Raw genomic sequence first — 27,733 nt, 5'->3', positions numbered from 1 at the left:
GTTCTCCAGGTCAGTATTTTTGTGGATGGTATGGACCGACCAGTTCATGCTTGCTCCTAGTCAGTCTTGGTGCTCAGTCTGGAAAAAAAGTAATCCAACCCTCTTCACCTTAACTTGTTTCTCAGCTCCAAACATCATTGCCTCAAGGCCATGAACCACTAAACCATTGATAACCCTGAAAACACATAACAAACACATCAAAAGGTTCTAAAAACATTAAAAGAAACTATCTACAAGGATAAACATGAGTCTGTCTCCCAAATGCACTTTGTTTAAAGTCACTAAGTTTGAATTTTCATATTTTTTTATGCAGAGAGAGGAGTAATGGAATTCCTTGGCTGGTCCATGAGCTCAAAGCTGAGAATTCTGCTCATGACATCTTGAACACCATTTGGCCCTTTGTCTTTAAGCTCAGAGGTGAGAAGTGCCCTGACTCTTGCAAATGGCTTGGACCTTCCTATACCCTTCAGTCTGTACTCAACAGCTTCACCATCAAACTTATAAGGTGTGAGATTTATAGCTTGAGAAGATGGTCCAAGGGTGTGAGGTTCGTTGTTCTTTAGTTTATTTTTCTTGACCTTTGAGCCTTCACCTTTCGTGTCTTTAATCTCTTGCTCCTTTCAGTTAGCGAAAAGTAATTCCAAACAGACTCCCTAGTGCTTCCAGCTTGAGCGTCAACATCCTCATAAGCAACTGTACCATAAGTTTATTTGAGGAGGCTTGATGGGGTAGAAGACCTTGTCATTGACATTCTTAAGCATGACTCTCTTGTTATGAAAGTCTATGCTTGCACCAGTTTTTTTGAGGAAAAGGGTTCCAAGTATAAGCGGAAGTTTGTTAGCCTATTCCATTTCCACAACCATAAAGTATGTCGGTGCAAGGCACTCTCCAATCTTTAGAGGATCGTTCTCAAGAACTCCAAGTGGTTCTTTTGAAGATTGAATCTCCAAACATGATAGGTGTTGAATGTGGCTTCATGTCTTTGATGTCTAGACTCTTCACCATCTCACAAGAGATCACATTCACACTAGCTCCAGAATCACAAACATCAATCTCCATACCTCCAAGATTACAAGATATGGAGAATCTACCTGGGTTCCTGAGCTTGGGAATAAACTTAGGCTCAGCCCATGTTGTGCTTGGTGAACCAGAAATCTCTATCAGCTCTTCTACTTTCTCTTTGTTCTAAAAACAGACTTGATGAACTTAAGATGTCCAGGGATTTGATGCAAATTCTCCACATGAGACAAAGGTACTCCAATTGTCTCCATGTTTGTTCTAATACTCTTAAGTAATTTCTTTTGAGCTTTGGTGAGAAAATGACCTGGAAATGGGAGTGATGGCTCATAAGCTGGTGGCACATAAGCTTTCTCTTCTTCCTTGGGCTTCTCCTTGGCTTTCTCTTCAGCAACGACCCCAGCCATGTATTTAGAAGCTTCATAGGCGTCCTTCAGCACAGCAACACCAGTATTAATGGCTACGTCCCCATCTAGTTGCCCAATTTCCTCATTGAGTTGTAGTTTCTGGACTATAAAGTAGAATCTCAACCTCCTTTATATCAGCTTCATTTTCAGCAATATAATGGACTTCATTGGAGAAAATGGCATTGCAATACGCCTTTTAGTTTTCTCCAACATTGCTCTTTAGTTTCTCCATGCTTCTACTAGTGAGGGAAGCTTTTTGAGCACTTTGATTCTCCATTTGCTTTATCTTGGTGTGTAAAGTCTCAACCTTTGAAGTCAGGTCAGAATATGAGCAGTATATTTTGTTGTGGATCTCTGCCATTTTCTTGCTCAAGTCCATAGCAACACAAGCTTCTACTAGTGAGGGAAGCTTCTACTAGTGAGGGAAGCTTTCTGAGCACTTTGATTCTCCATTTGCTTTATCTTGGTGTGTAAAGTCTCAACCTTTGAAGTCAGGTCAGAATATGAGCAGTATACTTTGTTGTGGATCTCTGCCATTTTCTTGCTCAAGTCCATAGCAACACAAGCTTGACACTGTAGTAGTTGTTGAAGCATGTTCTTCACTTCTTGATCTTTAGGCCCTGAGCTAAACTTTGTTGTTGGGGAGCGATAAAGCCTTGTTGTTGGACACATTGAGAAAAGTTCTTCTCGGTGTGATAGACTTGGTCTTGTGGGTTGGCTACATTTCCGCTTCTTAAAAAAAATTGGGTTGATTCACTTCTGCTGTTATGTCTTCACATTGAACATTGTCTTGGAATCCTTGGTGTAGATCTCCAACAAAATTGACAGACTTTTGAGAGGCTAGGAGAAGTTTTTCTGGCTTCTCATTTAGTGATTTGATGTCCTTCCTTGTCTTTTCTTTTTTCAAACTCACATCTCTCCTTGAAGCTCTGTTATACTCTTCACCATTGATCTCATCGCTCTGAGCTAAGTTCTCTACTAATCCCATAATTTCATTCACCTCTTGAGCCAAAACATTTTCAGTTGAAGCTGTATCTAGGAGTAATCTTATCTTGGGCAATGCTCCCCTATAAAGAGTGTTAAGGAGTGAGTCATTATTGACGTCATGATGAGGGCAATGAATAGTATAACTCTTGAACCTTTCCTATGCTTCACAAAAGCTATCACGGTTATTTTTTGTGAAGCTTGATATTTCATTCCTCAGCCTAGTAGTTCTAGAGCTGGAGAAGAACTTGGCTACTAAAGCTTTCTTGCATTGGTCCCATGTAATGATAGAGCCTTGAGGAAGGTTCTTCTCCCATAGATGTGTTTTGTCTCCAAGACGAAAATGGAAAAGCTTGAGCTTGAAACTGTTTTCTGATAACCCATTCATCTTTTTCAGCCCACAGATTATATCAAAGTGATCCAGATGATCAAGAGGGTCTATTATAGCTTACCCATAAAATTTATTGCTCTGCACCATGTTTATAAACCCAGCCTTGATCTCAAAACTGTAGTTCTCCCCAGCTGGTGCTTGTATTTCCTGGCTATTTGCTTGAGCATTAACAGCATCACCAGCTCCAACCAAGTTTGCAGCTCTTGTTCCTATGTTGTTTATCATTCCCAGCTCTGAAGTTCTTGTACCTGTAAGAAAAGAAGAGAAACCAAGTGAGATACAACAGGTAACAAAAGAAAATAAAGGCTTGATCTCAAGAAGATCTAAAATCCTAATGTTGAAATCTAATCCCAATTAATAAGTGGATTTTTTTTAGTTCAAAACCTAGAACAATCCCTTAGGCATACTCATATCATTGTAATGCTTTAGGTTATCAATCCAAAAGGGATAAGTCTCAAGCACTAAGAATACATAGAACTACTTAATCCAAGAAAGCAATTTGGTTTTTAATTTGCAAACTAGCAACCTAATGATTCAAAATAAAATTAAACAAGTAGATAAACTAGGCAAGATAAACAAGAAAATTAAAGAAATCAAGCAATTTAAACAAGATTAACAATGATAAAGGCAAGCTCTTGGATGAAGTTATGGACACTGGGAATTTCTATGATCAATCTATGATGTCAAAACACACAATCAATCAATTTTATTTAGCCTAGAACACTTAAACAAGACTAATCCACTCTCATGAAACTAATCATTTTGCTAATTACCATTAATCAAGATCAAACTCTCATTTGTGAAAAATGTAATTACAAGAATTAAACATAAGTTCCACTCTCCATGATAATTCTTAAACATCTATTCTCATAGGTTAAGCAAGTAAAATCTCTTATATAGTTTTTTGGGAAATTTCATCAAACACCTTGTGGGTATGAAATTCCCTCTGTTCTACATAGTTTTCTCAACACTAATCTAGCATCAGTGTCACTAAATAAGAAAGGAAAAGAAGTAATCTAGCCCTATACGTCATAGATCAATCAAAGAAACCCATAATCTATCTCACCCATGAGCATAAAGACTTGATGAACTTAAGATGTCCAGGGATTTGATGCAAATTCTCCACATGAGACAAAGGTACTCCAATTGTCTCCATGTTTGTTCTAATACTCTTAAATAATTTCTTTTGAGCTTTGGTGAGAAAATGACCTGGAAATGGGAGTGATGGCTCATAAGCTGGTGGCACATAAGCTTTCTCTTCTTCCTTGGGCTTCTCCTTGGCTTTCTCTTCAGCAACGACCCCAGCCATGTATTTAGAAGCTTCATAGGCGTCCTTCAGCACAGCAACACCAGTATTAATGGCTACGTCCCCATCTAGTTGCTCAATTTCCTCATTGAGTTGTAGTTTGTGGACTATAAAGTAGAATCTCAACCTCCTTTATATCAGCTTCATTTTCAGCAATATAATGGACTTCATTGGAGAAAATGGCATTGCAATACGCCTTTTAGTTTTCTCCAACATTGCTCTTTAGTTTCTCCATGCTTCTACTAGTGAGGGAAGCTTTTTGAGCACTTTGATTCTCCATTTGCTTTATCTTGGTGTGTAAAGTCTCAACCTTTGAAGTCAGGTCAGAATATGAGCAGTATACTTTGTTGTGGATCTCTGCCATTTTCTTGCTCAAGTCCATAGCAACACAAGCTTGACACTGTAGTAGTTGTTGAAGCATGTTCTTCACTTCTTGATCTTTAGGCCCTGAGCTAAACTTTGTTGTTGGGGAGCGATAAAGCCTTGTTGTTGGACACATTGAGAAAAGTTCTTCTCGGTGTGATAGACTTGGGCTTGTGGGTTGGCTACATTTCCGCTTCTTAAAAAAAATTGGGTTGATTCACTTCTGCTGTTATGTCTTCACATTGAACATTGTCTTGGAATCCTTGGTGTAGATCTCCAACAAAATTGACAGACTTTTGAGAGGCTAGGAGAAGTTTTTCTGGCTTCTCATTTAGTGATTTGATGTCCTTCCTTGTCTTTTCTTTTTTCAAACTCACATCTCTCCTTGAAGCTCTGTTATACTCTTCACCATTGATCTCATCGCTCTGAGCTAAGTTCTCTACTAATCCCATAATTTCATTCACCTCTTGAGCCAAAACATTTTCAGTTGAAGCTGTATCTAGGAGTAATCTTATCTTGGGCAATGCTCCCCTATAAAGAGTGTTAAGGAGTGAGTCATTATTGACGTCATGATGAGGGCAATGAATAGTATAACTCTTGAACCTTTCCTATGCTTCACAAAAGCTATCACGGTTATTTTTTGTGAAGCTTGATATTTCATTCCTCAGCCTAGCAGTTCTAGAGCTGGAGAAGAACTTGGCTACTAAAGCTTTCTTGCATTGGTCCCATGTAATGATAGAGCCTTGAGGAAGGTTCTTCTCCCATAGATGTGTTTTGTCTCCAAGACGAAAATGGAAAAGCTTGAGCTTGAAACTGTTTTCTGATAACCCATTCATCTTTTTCAGCCCACAGATTATATCAAAGTGATCCAGATGATCAAGAGGGTCTATTATAGCTTACCCATAAAATTTATTGCTCTGCACCATGTTTATAAACCCAGCCTTGATCTCAAAACTGTAGTTCTCCCCAGCTGGTGCTTGTATTTCCTGGCTATTTGCTTGAGCATTAACAGCATCACCAGCTCCAACCAAGTTTGCAGCTCTTGTTCCTATGTTGTTTATCATTCCCAGCTCTGAAGTTCTTGTACCTGTAAGAAAAGAAGAGAAACCAAGTGAGATACAACAGGTAACAAAAGAAAATAAAGGCTTGATCTCAAGAAGATCTAAAATCCTAATGTTGAAATCTAATCCCAATTAATAAGTGGATTTTTTTTAGTTCAAAACCTAGAACAATCCCTTAGGCATACTCATATCATTGTAATGCTTTAGGTTATCAATCCAAAAGGGATAAGTCTCAAGCACTAAGAATACATAGAACTACTTAATCCAAGAAAGCAATTTGGTTTTTAATTTGCAAACTAGCAACCTAATGATTCAAAATAAAATTAAACAAGTAGATAAACTAGGCAAGATAAACAAGAAAATTAAAGAAATCAAGCAATTTAAACAAGATTAACAATGATAAAGGCAAGCTCTTGGATGAAGTTATGGACACTGGGAATTTCTATGATCAATCTATGATGTCAAAACACACAATCAATCAATTTTATTTAGCCTAGAACACTTAAACAAGACTAATCCACTCTCATGAAACTAATCATTTTGCTAATTACCATTAATCAAGATCAAACTCTCATTTGTGAAAAATGTAATTACAAGAATTAAACATAAGTTCCACTCTCCATGATAATTCTTAAACATCTATTCTCATAGGTTAAGCAAGTAAAATCTCTTATATAGTTTTTTGGGAAATTTCATCAAACACCTTGTGGGTATGAAATTCCCTCTGTTCTACATAGTTTTCTCAACACTAATCTAGCATCAGTGTCACTAAATAAGAAAGGAAAAGAAGTAATCTAGCCCTATACGTCATAGATCAATCAAAGAAACCCATAATCTATCTCACCCATGAGCATAAAGACTTGATGAACTTAAGATGTCCAGGGATTTGATGCAAATTCTCCACATGAGACAAAGGTACTCCAATTGTCTCCATGTTTGTTCTAATACTCTTAAGTAATTTCTTTTGAGCTTTGGTGAGAAAATGACCTGGAAATGGGAGTGATGGCTCATAAGCTGGTGGCACATAAGCTTTCTCTTCTTCCTTGGGCTTCTCCTTGGCTTTCTCTTCAGCAACGACCCCAGCCATGTATTTAGAAGCTTCATAGGCGTCCTTCAGCACAGCAACACCAGTATTAATGGCTACGTCCCCATCTAGTTGCTCAATTTCCTCATTGAGTTGTAGTTTGTGGACTATAAAGTAGAATCTCAACCTCCTTTATATCAGCTTCATTTTCAGCAATATAATGGACTTCATTGGAGAAAATGGCATTGCAATACGCCTTTTAGTTTTCTCCAACATTGCTCTTTAGTTTCTCCATGCTTCTACTAGTGAGGGAAGCTTTTTGAGCACTTTGATTCTCCATTTGCTTTATCTTGGTGTGTAAAGTCTCAACCTTTGAAGTCAGGTCAGAATATGAGCAGTATACTTTGTTGTGGATCTCTGCCATTTTCTTGCTCAAGTCCATAGCAACACAAGCTTGACACTGTAGTAGTTGTTGAAGCATGTTCTTCACTTCTTGATCTTTAGGCCCTGAGCTAAACTTTGTTGTTGGGGAGCGATAAAGCCTTGTTGTTGGACACATTGAGAAAAGTTCTTCTCGGTGTGATAGACTTGGTCTTGTGGGTTGGCTATTTCCGCTTCTTAAAAAAAATTGGGTTGATTCACTTCTGCTGTTATGTCTTCACATTGAACATTGTCTTGGAATCCTTGGTGTAGATCTCCAACAAAATTGACAGACTTTTGAGAGGCTAGGAGAAGTTTTTCTGGCTTCTCATTTAGTGATTTGATGTCCTTCCTTGTCTTTTCTTTTTTCAAACTCACATCTCTCCTTGAAGCTCTGTTATACTCTTCACCATTGATCTCATCGCTCTAAGCTAAGTTCTCTACTAATCCCATAATTTCATTCACCTCTTGAGCCAAAACATTTTCAGTTGAAGCTGTATCTAGGAGTAATCTTATCTTGGGCAATGCTCCCCTATAAAGAGTGTTAAGGAGTGAGTCATTATTGAAGTCATGATGAGGGCAATGAATAGTATAACTCTTGAACCTTTCCTATGCTTCACAAAAGCTATCACAGTTATTTTTTGTGAAGCTTGATATTTCATTCCTCAGCCTAGCAGTTCTAGAGCTGGAGAAGAGCTTGGCTACTAAAGCTTTCTTGCATTGGTCCCATGTAATGATAGAGCCTTGAGGAAGGTTCTTCTCCCATAGATGTGTTTTGTCTCCAAGACGAAAATGGAAAAGCTTGAGCTTGAAGCTGTTTTCTGATAACCCATTCATCTTTTTCAGCCCACAGATTATATCAAAGTGATCCAGATGATCAAGAGGGTCTATTATAGCTTACCCATAAAATTTATTGCTCTGCACCATGTTTATAAACCCAGCCTTGATCTCAAAACTGTAGTTCTCCCCAGCTGGTGCTTGTATTTCCTGGCTATTTGCTTGAGCATTAACAGCATCACCAGCTCCAACCAAGTTTGCAGCTCTTGGTCCTATGTTGTTTATCATTCCCAGCTCTGAAGTTCTTGTACCTGTAAGAAAAGAAGAGAAACCAAGTGAGATACAACAGGTAACAAAAGAAAATAAAGGCTTGATCTCAAGAAGATCTAAAATCCTAATGTTGAAATCTAATCCCAATTAATAAGTGGATTTTTTTTAGTTCAAAACCTAGAACAATCCCTTAGGCATACTCATATCATTGTAATGCTTTAGGTTATCAATCCAAAAGGGATAAGTCTCAAGCACTAAGAATACAGAGAACTACTTAATCCAAGAAAGCAATTTGGTTTTTAATTTGCAAACTAGCAACCTAATGATTCAAAATAAAATTAAACAAGTAGATAAACTAGGCAAGATAAACAAGAAAATTAAAGAAATCAAGCAATTTCAACAAGATTAACAATGATAAAGGCAAGCTCTTGGATGAAGTTATGGACACCGGGAATTTCTATGATCAATCTATGATGTCAAAACACACAATCAATCAATTTTTTTTAGCCTAGAACACTTAAACAAGACTAATCCACTCTCATGAAACTAATCATTTTGCTAATTACCATTAATCAAGATCAAACTCTCATTTGTGAAAAATGTAATTACAAGAATTAAACATAAGTTCCACTCTCCATGATAATTCTTAAACATCTATTCTCATAGGTTAAGCAAGTAAAATCTCTTATATAGTTTTTTGGGAAATTTCATCAAACACCTTGTGGGTATGAAATTCCCTCTGTTCTACATAGTTTTCTCAACACTAATCTAGCATCAGTGTCACTAAATAAGAAAGGAAAAGAAGTAATCTAGCCCTATACGTCATAGATCAATCAAAGAAACCCATAATCTATCTCACCCATGAGCATAAAGACTTGATGAACTTAAGATGTCCAGGGATTTGATGCAAATTCTCCACATGAGACAAAGGTATTCCAATTGTCTCCATGTTTGTTCTAATACTCTTAAGTAATTTCTTTTGAGCTTTGGTGAGAAAATGACCTGGAAATGGGAGTGATGGCTCATAAGCTGGTGGCACATAAGCTTTCTCTTCTTCCTTGGGCTTCTCCTTGGCTTTCTCTTCAGCAACGACCCCAGCCATGTATTTAGAAGCTTCATAGGCGTCCTTCAGCACAGCAACACCAGTATTAATGGCTACGTCCCCATCTAGTTGCTCAATTTCCTCATTGAGTTGTAGTTTGTGGACTATAAAGTAGAATCTCAACCTCCTTTATATCAGCTTCATTTTCAGCAATATAATGGACTTCATTGGAGAAAATGGCATTGCAATACGCCTTTTAGTTTTCTCCAACATTGCTCTTTAGTTTCTCCATGCTTCTACTAGTGAGGGAAGCTTTTTGAGCACTTTGATTCTCCATTTGCTTTATCTTGGTGTGTAAAGTCTCAACCTTTGAAGTCAGGTCAGAATATGAGCAGTATACTTTGTTGTGGATCTCTGCCATTTTCTTGCTCAAGTCCATAGCAACACAAGCTTGACACTGTAGTAGTTGTTGAAGCATGTTCTTCACTTCTTGATCTTTAGGCCCTGAGCTAAACTTTGTTGTTGGGTAGCGATAAAGCCTTGTTGTTGGACACATTGAGAAAAGTTCTTCTCGGTGTGATAGACTTGGTCTTGTGGGTTGGCTACATTTCCGCTTCTTAAAAAAAATTGGGTTGATTCACTTCTGCTGTTATGTCTTCACATTGAACATTGTCTTGGAATCCTTGGTGTAGATCTCCAACAAAATTGACAGACTTTTGAGAGGCTAGGAGAAGTTTTTCTGGCTTCTCATTTAGTGATTTGATGTCCTTCCTTGTCTTTTCTTTTTTCAAACTCACATCTCTCCTTGAAGCTCTGTTATACTCTTCACCATTGATCTCATCGCTCTGAGCTAAGTTCTCTACTAATCCCATAATTTCATTCACCTCTTGAGCCAAAACATTTTCAGTTGAAGCTGTATCTAGGAGTAATCTTATCTTGGGCAATGCTCCCCTATAAAGAGTGTTAAGGAGTGAGTCATTATTGAAGTCATGATGAGGGCAATGAATAGTATAACTCTTGAACCTTTCCTATGCTTCACAAAAGCTATCACGGTTATTTTTTGTGAAGCTTGATATTTCATTCCTCAGCCTAGCAGTTCTAGAGCTGGAGAAGAACTTGGCTACTAAAGCTTTCTTGCATTGGTCCCATGTAATGATAGAGCCTTGAGGAAGGTTCTTCTCCCATAGATGTGTTTTGTCTCCAAGACGAAAATGGAAAAGCTTGAGCTTGAAACTGTTTTCTGATAACCCATTCATCTTTTTCAGCCCACAGATTATATCAAAGTGATCCAGATGATCAAGAGGGTCAATTATAGCTTACCCATAAAATTTATTGCTCTGCACCATGTTTATAAACCCAGCCTTGATCTCAAAACTGTAGTTCTCCCCAGCTGGTGCTTGTATTTCCTGGCTATTTGCTTGAGCATTAACAGCATCACCAGCTCCAACCAAGTTTGCAGCTCTTGGTCCTATGTTGTTTATCATTCCCAGCTCTGAAGTTCTTGTACCTGTAAGAAAAGAAGAGAAACCAAGTGAGATACAACAGGTAACAAAAGAAAATAAAGGCTTGATCTCAAGAAGATCTAAAATCCTAATGTTGAAATCTTATCCCAATTAATAAGTGGATTTTTTTTAGTTCAAAACCTAGAACAATCCCTTAGGCATACTCATATCATTGTAATGCTTTAGGTTATCAATCCAAAAGGGATAAGTCTCAAGCACTAAGAATACATAGAACTACTTAATCCAAGAAAGCAATTTGGTTTTTAATTTGCAAACTAGCAACCTAATGATTCAAAATAAAATTAAACAAGTAGATAAACTAGGCAAGATAAACAAGAAAATTAAAGAAATCAAGCAATTTAAACAAGATTAACAATGATAAAGGCAAGCTCTTGGATGAAGTTATGGACACCGGGAATTTCTATGATCAATCTATGATGTCAAAACACACAGTCAATCATTTTTTTTTTAGCCTAGAACACTTAAACAAGACTAATCCACTCTCATGAAACTAATCATTTTGCTAATTACCATTAATCAAGATCAAACTCTCATTTGTGAAAAATGTAATTACAAGAATTAAACATAAGTTCCACTCTCCATGATAATTCTTAAACATCTATTCTCATAGGTTAAGCAAGTAAAATCTCTTATATAGTTTTTTGGGAAATTTTATCAAACACCTTGTGGGTATGAAATTCCCTCTGTTCTACATAGTTTTCTCAACACTAATCTAGCATCAGTGTCACTAAATAAGAAAGGAAAAGAAGTAATCTAGCCCTATACGTCATAGATCAATCAAAGAAACCCATAATCTATCTCACCCATGAGCATAAAGACTTGATGAACTTAAGATGTCCAGGGATTTGATGCAAATTCTCCACATGAGACAAAGGTACTCCAATGCTCTCCATGTTTGTTCTAATACTCTTAAGTAATTTCTTTTGAGCTTTGGTGAGAAAATGACCTGGAAATGGGAGTGATGGCTCATAAGCTGGTGGCACATAAGCTTTCTCTTCTTCCTTGGGCTTCTCCTTGGCTTTCTCTTCAGCAACGACCCCAGCCATGTATTTAGAAGCTTCATAGGCGTCCTTCAGCACAGCAACACCAGTATTAATGGCTACGTCCCCATCTAGTTGCTCAATTTCCTCATTGAGTTGTAGTTTGTGGACTATAAAGTAGAATCTCAACCTCCTTTATATCAGCTTAATTTTCAGCAATATAATGGACTTCATTGGAGAAAATGGCATTGCAATACGCCTTTTAGTTTTCTCCAACATTGCTCTTTAGTTTCTCCATGCTTCTACTAGTGAGGGAAGCTTTTTGAGCACTTTGATTCTCCATTTGCTTTATCTTGGTGTGTAAAGTCTCAACCTTTGAAGTCAGGTCAGAATATGAGCAGTATACTTTGTTGTGGATCTCTGCCATTTTCTTGCTCAAGTCCATAGCAACACAAGCTTGACACTGTAGTAGCTGTTGAAGCATGTTCTTCACTTCTTGATCTTTAGGCCCTGAGCTAAACTTTGTTGTTGGGGAGCGATAAAGCCTTGTTGTTGGACACATTGAGAAAAGTTCTTCTCGGTGTGATAGACTTGGTCTTGTGGGTTGGCTACATTTCCGCTTCTTAAAAAAAATTGGGTTGATTCACTTCTGCTGTTATGTCTTCACATTGAACATTGTCTTGGAATTCTTGGTGTAGATCTCCAACAAAATTGACAGACTTTTGAGAGGCTAGGAGAAGTTTTTCTGGCTTCTCATTTAGTGATTTGATGTCCTTCCTTGTCTTTTCTTTTTTCAAACTCACATCTCTCCTTGAAGCTCTGTTATACTCTTCACCATTGCTCTCATCGCTCTGAGCTAAGTTCTCTACTAATCCCATAATTTCATTCACCTCTCTAGCCAAAAAATTTTCAGTTGAAGCTGTATCTAGGAGTAATCTTATCTTGGGCAATGCTCCCCTATAAAGAGTGTTAAGGAGTGAGTCATTATTGAAGTCATGATGAGGGCTATGAATAGTATAACTCTTGAACCTTTCCTATGCTTCACAAAAGCTATCACGGTTATTTTTTGTGAAGCTTGATATTTCATTCCTCAGCCTAGCAGTTCTAGAGCTGGAGAAGAACTTGGCTACTAAAGCTTTCTTGCATTGGTCCCATGTAATGATAGAGCCTTGAGGAAGGTTCTTCTCCCATAGATGTGTTTTGTCTCCAAGATGAAAATGGAAAAGCTTGAGCTTGAAGCTGTTTTCTGATAACCCATTCATCTTTTTCAGCCCACAGATTATATCAAAGTGATCCAGATGATCAAGAGGGTCTATTATAGCTTACCTATAAAATTTATTGCTCTGCACCATGTTTATAAACCCAGCCTTAATCTCAAAACTGTAGTTCTCCCCAGCTGGTGCTTGTATTTCCTGGCTATTTGCGTGAGCATTAACAGCATCACCAGCTCCAACCAAGTTTGCAGCTCTTGGTCCTATGTTGTTTATCATTCCCAGCTCTGAAGTTCTTGTACCTGTAAGAAAAGAAGAGAAACCAAGTGAGATACAACAGGTAACAAAAGAAAATAAAGGCTTGATCTCAAGAAGATCTAAAATCCTAATGTTGAAATCTAATCCCAATTAATAAGTGGATTTTTTTTAGTTCAAAACCTAGAACAATCCCTTAGGCATACTCATATCATTGTAATGCTTTAGGTTATCAATCCAAAAGGGATAAGTCTCAAGCACTAAGAATACATAGAACTACTTAATCCAAGAAAGCAATTTGGTTTTTAATTTGCAAACTAGCAACCTAATGATTCAAAATAAAATTAAACAAGTAGATAAACTAGGCAAGATAAACAAGAAAATTAAAGAAATCAAGCAATTTAAACAAGATTAACAATGATAAAGGCAAGCTCTTGGATGAAGTTATGGACACTGGGAATTTCTATGATCAATCTATGATGTCAAAACACACAATCAATCAATTTTTTTAGCCTAGAACACTTAAACAAGACTAATCCACTCTCATGAAACTAATCATTTTGCTAATTACCATTAATCAAGATCAAACTCTCATTTGTGAAAAATGTAATTACAAGAATTAAACATAAGTTCCACTCTCCATGATAATTCTTAAACATCTATTCTCATAGGTTAAGCAAGTAAAATCTCTTATATAGTTTTTTGGGAAATTTTATCAAACACCTTGTGGGTATGAAATTCCCTCTGTTCTACATAGTTTTCTCAACACTAATCTAGCATCAGTGTCACTAAATAAGAAAGGAAAAGAAGTAACTAGCCCTATACGTCATAGATCAATCAAAGAAACCCATAATCTATCTCACCCATGAGCATAAAGACTAACTCACTAATAAACCCATAAATCTCAAGAAAAGTGGATGTTAATCATGATTATGGAATAGATAAACAAAAAAAGATAGATTAAAGACAAAAAGATTCAAAATGGCATTAAAATTAAAAGATCTGTTAAAAAGCTTAGAAATTCAAAAAAGAGATGGTCCTCTAAAACTAGGTGTGTGTGATATTTACTATGGGTGGTCCAGGTAGAGTATGGTGGCTGGTACCAGACTGTAGTAATCTAGTGTTGAGTAGTCCAATGTTGGGTTGTGTGTCTTGAAGCTTTTACACCAGCCGGAGGAAGTCTGGTGGATGCACCCGGTGTTTTCTCGGGGTTTGAAGCTTCCAACACCTGATTGGCGAGTCTGGTACTGGGTGGCATAAGGCAAGGTGTTGGTGACTTGGTCCTTGATTCTGGACATGGGTGGTCCAGTGTAGCAGTCCAATATTTGCCTGGTGTATGCTTGTTTGGCTCTAGGTAGATAGGTACTCGCTAGATTTGCTGTTTTTCTTGAACCACTAGGAATGACTTGAAAGCACCTCCAGACGAAAGCTAACTAAATTATCTACATCTTTCATAAAAACCTCCGAAGCTAAATCTGAATGGAAGATCTTGTCCGACCCAATCTTTTAGGCGCTTTGGGTTGTTTCGTCTCTAAGCTCCAACAACGGATGTTGGAGTCCGGCATTGATGTATGGTAAAATTGCGGCCTAGATACCTTCTTCTACACTGGTCATAGCTTAAAGGAAGACTAGACCAGGGTGGCGGGCCAGCGTTGTGGCCCAGCTTCAAACTTCTTCAAAACTTCTTCGTTGGTCCATTCTCCAAGTGTCTATAGCTCCATAGTCTCCAAACATCTCCAAATGTAGCTAAAAGGAATGAAATGCACAAAGACTCTCTAGGACTCTTCTAAAACACACTAAACCATATATGAATGCAAAAGATAAAGAAAAATTATAAGAAGACAAGGAAAAGACAAAAACTAAAATAAGGGCTAATATGAGATAAAACATATGTATATCAAATTAGAATAGGACTTTGTGAAAGTTGACAAACTTGATATTACCGCTAATTTATCTGCTAAGATACAAACATTTGGGGGATGTTTCTTGTCTGTAAGTGTCTAGTTTACAGTAAAACATTGAGGCTGGGTTGACCCGTAACATTTTGTGTTCTCAAATTTGATAATGACGCTCATCAGTGTAGAAGCCAGATGCACTGCATCCGTTATAATGTTTCTTGTTTCCTTAAAAAAAAAAACCTAGAGACAATTGTTGACTAAATAATTGCATTTTAAGTTTCTAGATGTTTGCCTCATGCTTTGTTGTTCCAGAACTACGTGTCCCAAACTTGATAGTTAGGTTTACTTTCTGTTTTGTTTATATCTATATGTCTGAATCGAAAAACGTACTAGACTAGCCAACAAAGCAGTCTCGAGTACTCATTTCTCAATTTGTCCATTAGCGTAGGAACTTTCACAGTTTCATGTGATGTTAGATTAAACTGCCTTGGGAATTTTCAGAGTTTCTTGCGATGTTAGATTAATTCTATATTTCAGATATTCAAAACTCTCCAGGTAATTTCAAATGTTCAATATTAGTAAAGATTTATACTATGTCCATTCTAATACTCATAAATAAATAATTTGTGAAATTTGATTCAACAATACAAAAGAACAACTAGTTGTGTGCTAATTTAAATAGACACAATAAAAAAAAAGTTCTCATTGAAATTATATAAATATATACTCATAGTTTTTACTAATATCCACAACATGATAATGTAACTTTTATAACAATTTACTTTTTTTTTCGTTAAAAAGTAAATTTTGGTATCGTTTAAAGTTACAGAAATCACATGATTATGAAATTTTTCATCAAAACTTAAGCCAAATCATTTTCGTTAGTGTTTGCTTAATATATTTTTCATTAAAAAATAATGTATACAAATATTACTTGGCACGCAATGTGGATTAGAACGTACATTTTGCATAGCACACGTTAGAAATATGGTATAAGAATATCAGAACAAATCAACAAAATATTATCTTTATGATTGAAGAGATGATTGATAAGGATGCATCACTCTGTGTTAGGATGAAAGTTATGAGCAGCTCCTAATATTCCCAGAAACATCAGGCATTTAGGATAGAAGAGCCAATCACGAACATTCTTCAAGTTGACCCAAATCGACATCGAGGAGAGATCGAGTTTCAAATTTTCCAACCACTAGTGGAATATCTGAAATATGCCAGAAGGGCTGACACATAACTCGTAATCTAATTTGTGAGTGCTATCTGCAACTGCTTAAGGATTTGTGGCTCATGCCATACCATCAACCACAAAAACTCAAACTATACCAGAGAAAGTCAAGGACCAAGGGGATTTTTGAGAGGGGCTGGAGTTTTTTGGGAGACGTGATGGGAGTTTTTTGGCTTGGGAGGTACGAAAAAGAAAAGTTTAAGAGAGGAAAATCCCTAGAGCGACTAGGGCTTTTGGATGTGTTTAAAAATTGAAATTTTCTTGATATGTAATCCCACATGCTATTTGTGCTTTTATGTATGAAATAGTAAAAAATAAATAATGATCACACTAAATGTAGTGCTAATAGTACTACGATGTTTCCTTTTTCAGTCCTCTCTTCTAGAAAAACAAAACACAGGTTGCTTGTTTTCCAACTAAATCTGATGACTCTCAAGATCCGGCGTTGTGCCCTTTTGCTTATTTACTAAATGTAATCATTTTTGTGTTGAGATATGTTGTGATTTGAGTTTGTATTCTGTCCGACAGAGACTCTATTTCTATAACTTTGATGGAAAATCCTAAAATAGATTGCATAGACCAAGTAAGGTGATGATGCAAGCGGCTGGTTTTCTCCTTTCATTGTGCTTTTTCGTGGTTTTTGTCTATTAATGTTTTGGGTTTTGGCAGAAGCTTGTTCACTCCCATCAGGCTTGAATTTTTACTGTTGTTTTGGGTGTTTCTTCTTCAGTGCTTATTTCAGATATAGCTGATTTCATTCTTATCAATCAAAAGCAGTCTTTAAAATTGGGTGTTTCTCTGTCTCAAGAATTGAGTTTTGAGTTTTAATTTGTTATAGTCTTAATTTGTTGGAGTGTTACTTCAAATCTTAGATCTGTTTTGTTAATTACAAGTATTGAGTTTTGTCTGTATCATTGTGGGTCTCCAGCGTTTAGATCCTTGAATAATCTGTCTACTTTATTAATTTTAGGATTTCTTATCAAAATAGTCTAAATAAATCAAATATAAAGCTGCTTCATCCGAAATTCAAATCTATTTTTGATTTATAAATGGGGAAAAATGCCAAAAAAAAAAATTGAAATCATAGCTTTCAATGCCAAAAAAAACCAACTATTTGATGTTCAAAATATTCCTTAAACTGTCGTTGATTACTCAGAAAAATTTTACAACTTTTCTTGCACCATTTTAGTTTTAATGTTAGTCAATTATAATTGTTGACTAAAATGAGGCTTAAAATGGCTTTGTCAATAAAATTGGATATTTGTTTGGTAAATAATAGATTCAAAAAAGTTTTTAGCAAAACAAGAATTAATTTTTACAAAATTTTAGATCAAAACAGTTAGAATGATATGTCAGAAAATTATACGACTTGTTTTCTTCATTGAAAATTATATATCCCCGGTATTTCACCTAAAATATATTTTAAATGATTTTCTTAAATAAAAATTGTGAAAGATAACTTAAGTAGTAGTATCAGTTAAATTAATTCATAATTTTTTTGTAAATCGTTATAAGTTCTAGTAAAATTTTGTTTGAGTGATCTAATATTTAAAATTTCAAATTAAAAGACACTTAGTAAATATTCCAAATTGTAGTATTTATTTCGAAAACAATTATGTTAACTTGATTTTTTTCTGAGAAATTGATTTTTTATTTAAAAAAGCTACTTTTCTTTTTATTCTATGGTAAATTTTTTATTAAAAAGCTTTAAATTATTTTTAGGTGATAAATAAAAAATGATTTCATTCTGTTTTCTTTTTAAAACTAATGAATTAATTTTATTAATTGTGAATATTTTATCATCTACAGTAGTTTTCGCTACTTTAATCCAAAAGTTTGAAAAAATATCAAATGTTTTATTTACCAAAAAATACCCAAATTTTTGTTTAATAAAATAATCTTAAACTTTTTATTTACAAAAACAAAATCTCAACTTTTTATTTATCAAACCTTGTAGTCATAATATTAGTTAACAAATATAGTTGACCAATGTTGGATCTAAAATGGCTTGGTCAAAAAAAAGTTAAAGATTAAACAGATTATTAGTCAATAAAAATTGAAATTTTTTTTTTTGTCGACAATTGAAGATTTATTTTATCCATCGATTGGTCAGCTAGATACAGATGTAGTTAAGAAACTATAATTTTATCAATCATTTCTTTTTGATTTTTGGTATTTTGGATATCAAAAGATGCAATCTATTTAAACCAAACCAGGCTACGCACTCTGACACTGCTAGATTTTCTTCATAGATGATTTTTGAATTTGAATATATAAGTAGTACAAATTAGAAAAATATTAATCGAGAATATTTTTGCCCGAAGAAGAACAGAGGATAATCATGGACATTTGAGTTCTTATATCCTCAGAAGATCTAAGAATATAGAGGTTTTAAATTTGAAATATTGAAGATCTGTTTCATGAGTGAAACATATCTCTCCAAGATTCATGAAGAGAAAATATATATTTAAAAAAAAAACCTATGACATAAAATCTTAAGGAGGAAAAGAAGCATGTTCTTAAATCACTAAGTATCAAGATCTTGGAAACTTGAGTTACTAGAAGAATGTAGGAGTGAATTACCTGTGTTCAAGACAAACATCTGCAAAGATTACAGCTATCATCAAGGCCTTCATCCAGCTAAGAAGTCATCAGAAGAGTTAGCAAGCAGTCTCATTCGCTTGATGAGGAAAACATTATAATAGTAACTAAGAAGAACTTTCTCACTTTCTCAGCAGAAGAGTTAGCAAGCCTTTGAAACAGATTTCCAAATTCCTTCACTATTTGACAAACAATTATTTTTCACAACAGCTTCGAACCTTTGCCCTTCTTTGGTCGTCCATGATTTTGATCTAACTTTACCCATTTGATCAAACTTCCAAGTATAGAAAGCACGGTCAATTTCTTTTTCTAGAAGCTCTCGTGCTTCTTTAATATGTTGTTTTATGCAATTGGTTGATCTTGGAGAAGCACAAGAACAAGAATCTGATCTTCCTTCACCGACTTTTTTGTAATGAAATTTCTTCTTTAGGCTATATGTCGGCCACACACCAGTACCCAACCATCTAAGAGTGTCGGAATCTCCAGGACTACCATAAAATTTGCCCTTCTTTGTAAGGGCAATCCAAACCGGAATTTCAGCCTGGAAACCAGGACCAATGGGAATAAATGGTCCGGTTTCGCTTGAGTCAGGGGCAACATCTTTGAGAGTTTTCACACTAACTTCTTTATGGGCTACATCTTTGAGAGTCTTCAGACTAACATCTTTACAATTAGGTGAATTTGAAGCATGCACCGTTTGTCGTGAAGATAAGCAAGGATGTGAGGATGGAACACAAGATTTCAGTTTTCGAAATTTCTTCTCAAAGCTTGAATCAATCTTATTCTCTAAAGACTTTCCAGGAGCTGTAGAGACGACATCATCACACCAAAGCTGTTCTCGTGTCCTTTTACCCTAGCAAGAGATAAAGATAACCATCAGAGCCACTGAGGCAATGTCTTTTGGCTGGTAAAGACAATGTCTTTTGGCGCATATTTCCAAGGAAATATACTCATCAAAGCTTAGGAAAGACGATCTCTAATATAAATTAAAGAGATAATTTTTAAAATAGTAAAAAATGACCAACTAATCAAAAAAATTGTACAGCGTTTGGAAAAAAATATGTAAGAATAGTACATTATACTATTTTCACGATTTTCCCAAAACGATGTACTATTCTAGAGGATTACCACTAAAAATAAAATGCAAATGAGTATAACTTTGTAGAGAAACCTGAAAATTCCTTATAAAATGTAAAGTGTTGTTTGTGTTACCATTTGTTTATCTTCACACGATGCCCTTCTCACTATTAAACTTGACATCACTGAAATATTAGTAGAAATTATCGTTTTCCTGTAAGTAGAAGAATATTTTTAGAATCTTCTTTCTGCCAGAATAACAAATATAGTCCAAAAACAAACATAAACTTATCTGAGAAATGAAAATCAGGATAAAAAAGATAAACATTTCTACATACAATCACTCACTTCACAGCATTCATTCTAACAAGTCTACTTCAAATTCCCAAGAACCATGTCCAAGTTACTCATTCTCTGCCACCATTTATATCGGGTTTGACAAGCAACAAAGTGTCATCGCCAACTTCAGGAATAGCTTGTTAGCCATTTCTCAATCATTACAACTTCACAATAATCTCACCATCAAATAACAGTGTACACAATGGTGGCAATCGTGTCCACACTGTTTCTAACATTTAGACTAACACACTTAACAAATCAATATTATCTCTCAGTTACTATTCAATATTCAACAATTATCAATCACCATTTATGTCTAAGACCTATGCCAAGCATATGTTACTCGTTAATTAATGCATCTTAGGAATCTACAAACTAGTCTTCACCTTGTATTCACGTTGAAAAGTCAAGTTTGAAAAATAGCGTTGCGGTTGAAACACACCCCAAATCTTTTCTCTACTGCTCAGATCTGGTCGGAATCTTCTTCTCCAAACCACCACTTGAAACTAGAAAAGCAGACCTGAAAACAGATGTTCAGATTTGAACAGATTCGACTTCTCTGAAAGAAACAGAAATAACTTCCAAACCACATCTCCAAATTGAGCAAATAAGGATGTTCTTGAAAGCTGAGAGAAATATCTTTCCAATGGTACCAAGATTAGCGTCTGTTTCTCTATGGTTTGACGGTAAATTTCCCTGAAACTTTTTCCTTCGGTACTGATTCCCTCTCACTTTTCCTTCCTCATGCTCCACTCCTGGTTCAGAGATTCTCCCGCTGGCGACAATCCAGCAGAGCTCCACTGTAAGATTCTCTCTTCGCATTCTCTTCTCTCTCAATTATTTATATAGAGGTAGTAGGTTAGGGTTTTTTAGTTTTGATATGGACCTTCTAAATTTTATTTTCTTGGGTTTATGGATTTAAATTTATAAAGTTATATTTTTAGTTTTTAAATTTCAAAAAACAAAATTAGTCATAAAATTATGTGTTCGATGGAGACCTTCTACACAACCCCATGTGGCTCATTTTTATGCACAAGAAAGAGAATTGAGCTACACTTCATGGCGAAGTAATTTGAAGGCAACCCAACAATTAGATCTCCACATATGCTCGTTTCACGGAGAACAGGTCTAGCTGCCGCAAAGATGAAGCAAAAATGCTTCCTGCATTATGAATCTATATTATTTGGTTTTTAGACTTAAGATAATTTAATAGGTTCTTTGTTCTATTCTTGTTTGTTAATGGACGCTGCTAGTTTGATCACCTAGTAACTGATCTAAAAAAGATAAAACCACTATTGTGCTGAATTTATGAACTTGAGTTAGAATATACAAGCAATTACATTATAAGATACAAAAGCATACTTATAGGACCTTTTGAAAGTTGACAAACTTGATTTTATCGCTAATTTATCTGCTAAGATACAAAAACTTGGCGGATGATTGTTGTCTGTAAGTGTCTAATTTACAGTAAAACATTCAGGCTGTGTTTGGAAATGCAAGAGCAGTACGACATGAACAAAAACACAACACAATACAGGGAATTTCTCTGCTCGAAAATACTTCACTAGTAATCTGTTTCGTAATCATACATAACCCGATTTAAGAAAAACTCAAGACACACCTTGATTTGTCGTTATAGCCTCCCCTTGTTCTTGAATCTATACCAGATTCAAGAACGTCTGAATAGAATCTCTTAGCCCCTTAGTTAGTGATCTCTTACAAGATAATCACTCACCCTTTGCTATGAATTCTCTCAGTTGTGTTAAGACACATACAATGCCATCACACGCCTATTTATACATAATAGGCTTGCCGCTAAACCTAGCTTGATTCACCTTGTAGATTACTCCAAATTTTCAAGGATATCTTTTATTTCCTTTTCTTCTAAGACTCGCCTCTTGGTGCACCCAGCTCATCAGATGACTCCAACTCAGCTACAAGCTCAACTCTACATCAGCAGTTTGCCCCGCAAGTCTCCTTTGTATTACTCCTTGTGCTACTTCGACTGCTACATGTACTGCTTCAGCTTCAGTTGCATTTTCAGTCCCCCCCCCTTTTTAGCTTGTGTGCTAAAGAAGTACATATTCATAAACATACGCAGCACACAAAGACACAAGCAAACCAGAGCATACCGGATCCAGGTATTCTGAAAATACTTGAATAGAAACTAAAAAAACTGGAGTGCAATGTCTCAAACACATGGTAGTAACGAGTTAAGGAGATGACATAAAACTTAAAACAGAGAGAGTTTCCAACATAAACTCTTCTTAGTCCCTGATAACACCCTATTTTGACCACTTTTATTGATCGTTTTTAAAAGCCTTTTCAAACATTTTTTATTTCTGTTAAGTGTTTTTATTATGGTTTTATAGTATTTCTACATTCAAAACTCTTTTCAGGAAACTTATGTAAAAGCTTTACAAAATAATAAAGACCAGATTTTCAGCTCAGAGTCGAATTGTTAGAAGTTTACCCTTAAATGAAGATATTCTCACTGTCTGATCCAGCTCAAATTTGGATAGTTTAAAGATGTAGCTTTCCAGCACACTTGACACCAGGACAATCCAACGGTTCAATCAAGAGTTACACGAAGAGCAAGATGTCCCGTCAACCAGCAGGCCAGCATTCCTGACCGCAACCAGCTAGCATTTTCCACTGGTCGTGTGCCCACTGACAGCGGAGAATACACTGATAGAACAAGAAGCCCATTTCCAAGTCCAAATTGATTTCTTCATTTGGACAAACCTAAGTGACATCCAGAAATGACTTAAGCACTATAAATACTTATTTTTTGGAACCCTAGGCCGTGTGCTATATGTTTTTAGTTGTTCCTTAAACTTTTAGCTTTTTTAAGTTTAGGGAGATAGAGATCTATCTCATGAACCCTTTTTGTTTCTTTTCGAAATCGATTTCTATTCAGTATTTCAATACAATGTTTTTTCTTTCTGTAATCTTGTCTGAGTAATTTACTTGTTGGATTTAAGGGAATTTTCGATGGGGATATCATATGTTTGATGAGGATTGCATGAGCTACTAAGGCTAATCCTATAAATTTTTCTTCTAAACTTATTTTTAATGCATGGGAGTAGCATCATGAACTATAATGTGCTTTAAGTTTGTAGTGTTACGAAATTTTTCATTAGAGGCCAGATCTAGTCTGAGAAGAGAAATTCTGCCATAGGAATTGAAACCTACCTATGGGTGAGTTGTGAATGTATATGAGTCTAGTGCAAGATTATGTACACTCGCTACTAGGGCCAGAGTGGAAACCTACTGGTCAAGGTCGTTGGTGACACTTGGTTGAGATCACGACAGTGATGTAGTCATACCTTTGAGCTCGACTTCTAAAATTTTTAGCTAGGATCTTTAAAATTATTTTTAGCAATGTTTTGAATTGTTGATACTTCAGAGATAATTTCCCTGATAACCCAGCGTCTCCTTTTTTAAGTTTACATCGATTTTTATTCAAGTTTTTCGTACTAGGTAATTTTTACTATCCAGACGATTTTCTTAAGTCTTTAGATTAGGTCATTTTTAGTTCCCATTTTAATCATTTCTTCCTTTTCCCATTTAGTTTAGGATTTACGTTATAGTGAAATGCACCCAAAACCCCCTTTAAATATCGATCAGTTCTAGACTTCGTTGCTTTGATATCTTTCAAATGTTTTTGCAGAAAAGATCCTCCTTCCCTGTGGATTTGATCTCTAAGTGCTACACTCCATTAGCTGTGCACTTGCGCTTTAATTGATTTTATTAGGGTAAAATTTGTTCCCTTATATATAATATCTTTGCATGTTTAGATGCATTTTTGGTCCAAGATTAGAGTCTCATGCATGCATTTTAGATAGATTCATTGTGTTTTACCTTTTTTAAAAAGTTTTAGGACTTTGCATTAGGTCCAAGTGACTCTTGCATGTTTGGAGTGTCAAACAGGTGCTTTGGAGTTCACTTGGGAGTGGAAAAGATGGAACTAGGTGAAGGAATGATGAAAAAGGTGCAAAAATGGTGAAATGGGCATTTTGGAGTCTCTCGGCGAAACCATGTAACGCAGGCAGTGTTTTCTCGGCCAAAAACCGTACCGCGGGAAGGAAAACTCGACCAAAACATGCACCGCGTGCATAATCTTCGGCCAAAAATCTCCTGTGTTGATACGCTCCAAACATCGAGTTACCGGAAGCTCTTCCCATCAGATTCAGCTTCCGTGGCTTCAGAAAAGATCAAGATAATAGAGTCAAGGTTCCAGAACAGTTGGAATCATTGGATTTGGAGCAATGAGCTAAACGATATGGCCAACAGAAGACAAATCTGTTTCGCATTCACTCCAGACCAATCAGATACGCCTCAAAGACGCCATTACCGGAAAGTTTTCCCGTCCAATCCAGCTTCCGGGGTCTTCATGAAAGTTTGAAAGCATTGAATCTAGTTTCCAGAACGCTGGGATTGAAGAGATTTAGAGCTGTCAGCTGCGAGATAACGCAAACGGAGAAAGCACATGTCTAGAAGCCAATCCGGACCAGTGCAATGCGCCTTAAAGATCAACTTACCGGAAAGCCTTGCCGACCTCAGATGGAGTTGGGTTCTTCACCAAAGTTCGAGCTGGTTGAATCATCTATCATGTAGACTTAGTATTGAGTCATTTGGGTCACTGATATGAGAGTTACTGCAAGCGGAAGACGAGTATATCATTCCAAGTTCAAGGGAGCATCAATGGAGTTTGATCTTGAACTTGCCTAAGTGTTACAGCTGGCCTCGGCATAACCCCTTGCCTTCAATACCCCGAGGCCCTCCTGTACATGACCCCTCAGCCTGATTACATCGAGGCACATGTCACACGCAACAAATGTGCAAGACCTCGCCATGACCACTCGACATATCTTTATACCGAGCCCTTTTTGCGAAAGTTTGGTTCAAAACCTCGGCCTGACCCCTCGGTATTTCACATGCCGAGGCCTCCAGTCATGAACCCAGATTTCAAACAAGCTTGCTTCACGATCAAAGACCTTAGCAAGATCAAAGCTTATGTTCAAGCATGTTCTTGGTGAGTTCTTCATACTTCAGCCCAGATTCAAGACCCCTCGGTGTGGGACTTCTCCAGGTCAACGAGGCATGGCTCCAGCAACCCATGAAGACTAGGTCCGTACCCGTTTTGTCCCGGGTTGAGCCGGTTCAGTTTAGTTCCTATATATACCTTTTTGGCTAAAAACCCTAGTATCTTTCATTCCATCTTTATTTTCTTTGCCTTTTTTGTGAAAGATTGGAAGAGATACCTCGTTTTTAATTAATCAAGGCTGTTTCTTATCATTATTTTCATCTTTTCTATCTTATTAATCATGTTTAGCATCAACTCTTGAAAAAGATTAGGTGTGTTAAGCATGCATAGTGAGTAGTTTTCTTTTAAGTTTCTAGGTGTGTAGATTAGAGTGCTTTGATGTTTGATTTATAATGTTTAGGTTCTAGATTCTCATTTCCTTTCCTTAGTTAGCTGCTTTTAATGCTAGATCTGTCATTACAAGCTTGATCTAGACCTTAGACATTTCTCCACCCACAAGGTGTTTGATGAAATGTCTGAAAGAGCTAACTTAAGGGTTTATGTTTTGAATGCCATGAGAATTTTTGTTTGAAACATAAATGAAATTTTAGAACTGCTTATTAATGCATATTGATCATCATTACCACTAATGAGAGTTAGGTTTGAATGATGATTAATATAGTGATCATTATCTTGGGAAAGAAATGATCTTGCTTTGAGTTCTAAGTTGATTGGATTTTGAGATCATGTGAATGCTTGCTATGTCTTTCTGTATAAGGTTCAGTCTATCTTAGCTCTTATTTTGATGCACAAAGAGGCTGTTTGGTCATATTAGACGTGGAACCTTATGCTTGTTAATTGCTTATTCACTAATGGGAATTAGTCTGGATTAGATAGTTAACAAAGGGATTTTTATCATTGGAATGAATTCATCTGAATAGGAAGTCAAGACTAAAGAATTGCAAGTGTTGCATTGTTTACTTAGCATCATGAATTAAGCATTCAAAGCACCCTGATCAATGATCACATCTAGAGGTTTAGCCTTTATCTTTATTTGAATTTGAGTCTTGTTTAGTGTCTCTTGTTTGCTTGTTCTTAATTATTGCTTGTTCTTGTTTGTTTTATGTTTTAGATCACTTTGTCACCAACCTGTTTAATTTGACTTGGATTAAGATAGTTCCATATAGTATTGGTGTCTAGAATCTCTCCATTTAGATTGACCCTAAAGTGCTACAACACAAGAGGTTAATTGAACTTAGTAGGCTAAAAACCTAGTATTAATTTGGCGCCGTTGCTAATTAGAGAGTTTATTCTAGCATTAGAACTTTGGATCTTCTTGAGATCAAGTCATTGATTTCTTTTGTTTTACTAAGCTTTTATTTTCAATATGTTAATGTATATCACTAAGAGCATGCTTCTCTTTGAGATGATGAATTTTCTCTTTTTCATTGTTACTAACTTGTCTTCCTTGATTCTCTTGAGCTTTGAAAGTTCATATATCAAATTCACAAGAAGAGAAAAGGAAAGACAAGTTCTATTGAGCTGTTGAAGATGGACGTCCATAAGAGCATTCTTCAAGTTCCAAAACCTCAACAAAAGCCACAACTTCAAGCACTGCCTAAAACACTGACCCAAGCTCCAAAGAAAAAGCCAATAATTGGAAGTTGTGACACTCCTTGTTGTCATGGAATGATGTATGGAATCCACCCTCCTCTAATTGATGCTGAGGCCTATGAGATCAAAGCAAGCTTGGTAAGGTTGATTCAAAACTCTAAGTTCTTGGGGTTAGTAATGGAGAACCCATATGATCATTTGGACTCCTTTGAAAGGTTGTGTGACGCATTTAAGACTGGAGGAGTGCCCCAAGACAGTATCAAGCTCATCTTGTTCCCATTTTCACTTGGAGAAAAGGCAAGAAAATTGGAGAGAGCATTACTATCCCACTTGGTCGATTCTTGGGATGATTGCAAGATGATCTTCCTTCAAAGGTTTTATCCCATACAAAGGACTGTCCAAGCTAGGAAAGACATCTTGAGCTTCAAACAAGGAATCCATGAGACCTTTGTTGAAGCATGAGAGAGACTTAAAGGCTACACTAGAGATTGTCCTCATCATGGGTTCCAACAAGAAGTTATCCTTAGTATCTTCTATTGGGGAGTTGATATAGAGCATAGATGGACATTGGATGTAGCTAGCCATGGGCGTTTTGCAAATCTTACCATAGAACAAGGAGAGCTACTTGCTGAGAATTTGTCCAAGAGTAATGAAAGATGCAAAGAGCTTGATATTGAAGATTGTCAAGATGGTCAAGGTGAGGTAGAGCTTTGTTTTCAGCAAGAGTCTGTTCCACAAGGGCAAGTTGCTTCAAAACCTCAAGAAATGGAGTTGAGCAGCATGTTCCAACAACTTCTCCAGGGATAAGATGAGATCACAACAAAAGTAAAGAGTTCCTACAATGACCTCCACAACAAAATAGAGAGTTAGACCTCTCAAGTGAATCACATGGAGATCAAAGATC

General features: G+C 36.2%; 1 protein-coding gene and 6 non-coding genes across 17 annotated transcripts; 5 read left to right on the top strand and 2 right to left on the bottom strand.

The window, feature by feature from the left end:
- Positions 1-6: 6 nt before the first annotated feature.
- Positions 7-21,005, bottom strand: LOC18025601. 11 transcript variants are annotated; one of them, XR_002900896.1, is made up of 10 exons: positions 20,840-21,005; positions 20,573-20,706; positions 19,983-20,061; positions 18,897-19,623; positions 18,753-18,809; positions 11,532-13,078; positions 9,023-10,569; positions 7,875-8,061; positions 4,009-5,555; positions 2,861-3,047 (listed from the first exon to the last, which is right to left on the bottom strand). XR_002900896.1 is itself a non-coding variant. In XM_024160260.1 (5 exons), the coding sequence occupies exons 3-5, from the start codon at positions 9,120-9,122 to the stop codon at positions 7,653-7,655; spliced, it is 429 nt and encodes a 142-aa protein (XP_024016028.1). In that variant the 5' UTR covers positions 9,123-10,569; positions 11,532-13,078; positions 18,753-18,820; the 3' UTR covers positions 7,162-7,652. The 11 variants fall into 11 exon arrangements, 6 of the variants coding, with proteins under 6 accessions (XP_024016026.1, XP_024016025.1, XP_024016027.1 ...); XR_002900900.1 differs by lacking the exons at positions 18,753-18,809; positions 18,897-19,623; positions 19,983-20,061; positions 20,573-20,706; positions 20,840-21,005 and adding an exon at positions 13,895-13,911 and having other exon boundaries at positions 2,765-3,047; XM_024160260.1 differs by lacking the exons at positions 2,861-3,047; positions 4,009-5,555; positions 18,897-19,623; ... (1 more) ...; positions 20,573-20,706; positions 20,840-21,005 and adding an exon at positions 7,162-7,794 and having other exon boundaries at positions 18,753-18,820.
- LOC112089332 lies at positions 2,525-2,631 on the top strand. Its single transcript, XR_002900969.1, has one exon. It is a non-coding gene; the product is annotated as a small nucleolar RNA R71 (small nucleolar RNA).
- On the top strand, positions 5,033-5,139 carry LOC112089331. The gene has a single exon (XR_002900968.1). It is a non-coding gene; the product is annotated as a small nucleolar RNA R71 (small nucleolar RNA).
- On the top strand, positions 7,539-7,645 carry LOC112089321. The gene has a single exon (XR_002900958.1). It is a non-coding gene; the product is annotated as a small nucleolar RNA R71 (small nucleolar RNA).
- LOC112089322 lies at positions 10,047-10,153 on the top strand. The gene has a single exon (XR_002900959.1). It is a non-coding gene; the product is annotated as a small nucleolar RNA R71 (small nucleolar RNA).
- On the top strand, positions 12,556-12,662 carry LOC112089344. Its single transcript, XR_002900980.1, has one exon. It is a non-coding gene; the product is annotated as a small nucleolar RNA R71 (small nucleolar RNA).
- Positions 21,006-27,229: 6,224 nt separating the features above from the next.
- On the bottom strand, positions 27,230-27,335 carry LOC112089540. Its single transcript, XR_002901178.1, has one exon. It is a non-coding gene; the product is annotated as a small nucleolar RNA R71 (small nucleolar RNA).
- Between the last annotated feature and the right edge of the window lie 398 nt (positions 27,336-27,733).

The sequence above is a fragment of the Eutrema salsugineum genome, unplaced genomic scaffold (assembly GCF_000478725.1).
Source record: "Eutrema salsugineum unplaced genomic scaffold, Eutsalg1_0 scaffold_12, whole genome shotgun sequence".
Taxonomy (NCBI): Eukaryota; Viridiplantae; Streptophyta; class Magnoliopsida; order Brassicales; family Brassicaceae; genus Eutrema; species Eutrema salsugineum.
The sequence above is the reverse complement of the archived record's forward strand: the minus strand, read 5'-3'. Positions and strand labels throughout refer to the sequence as shown.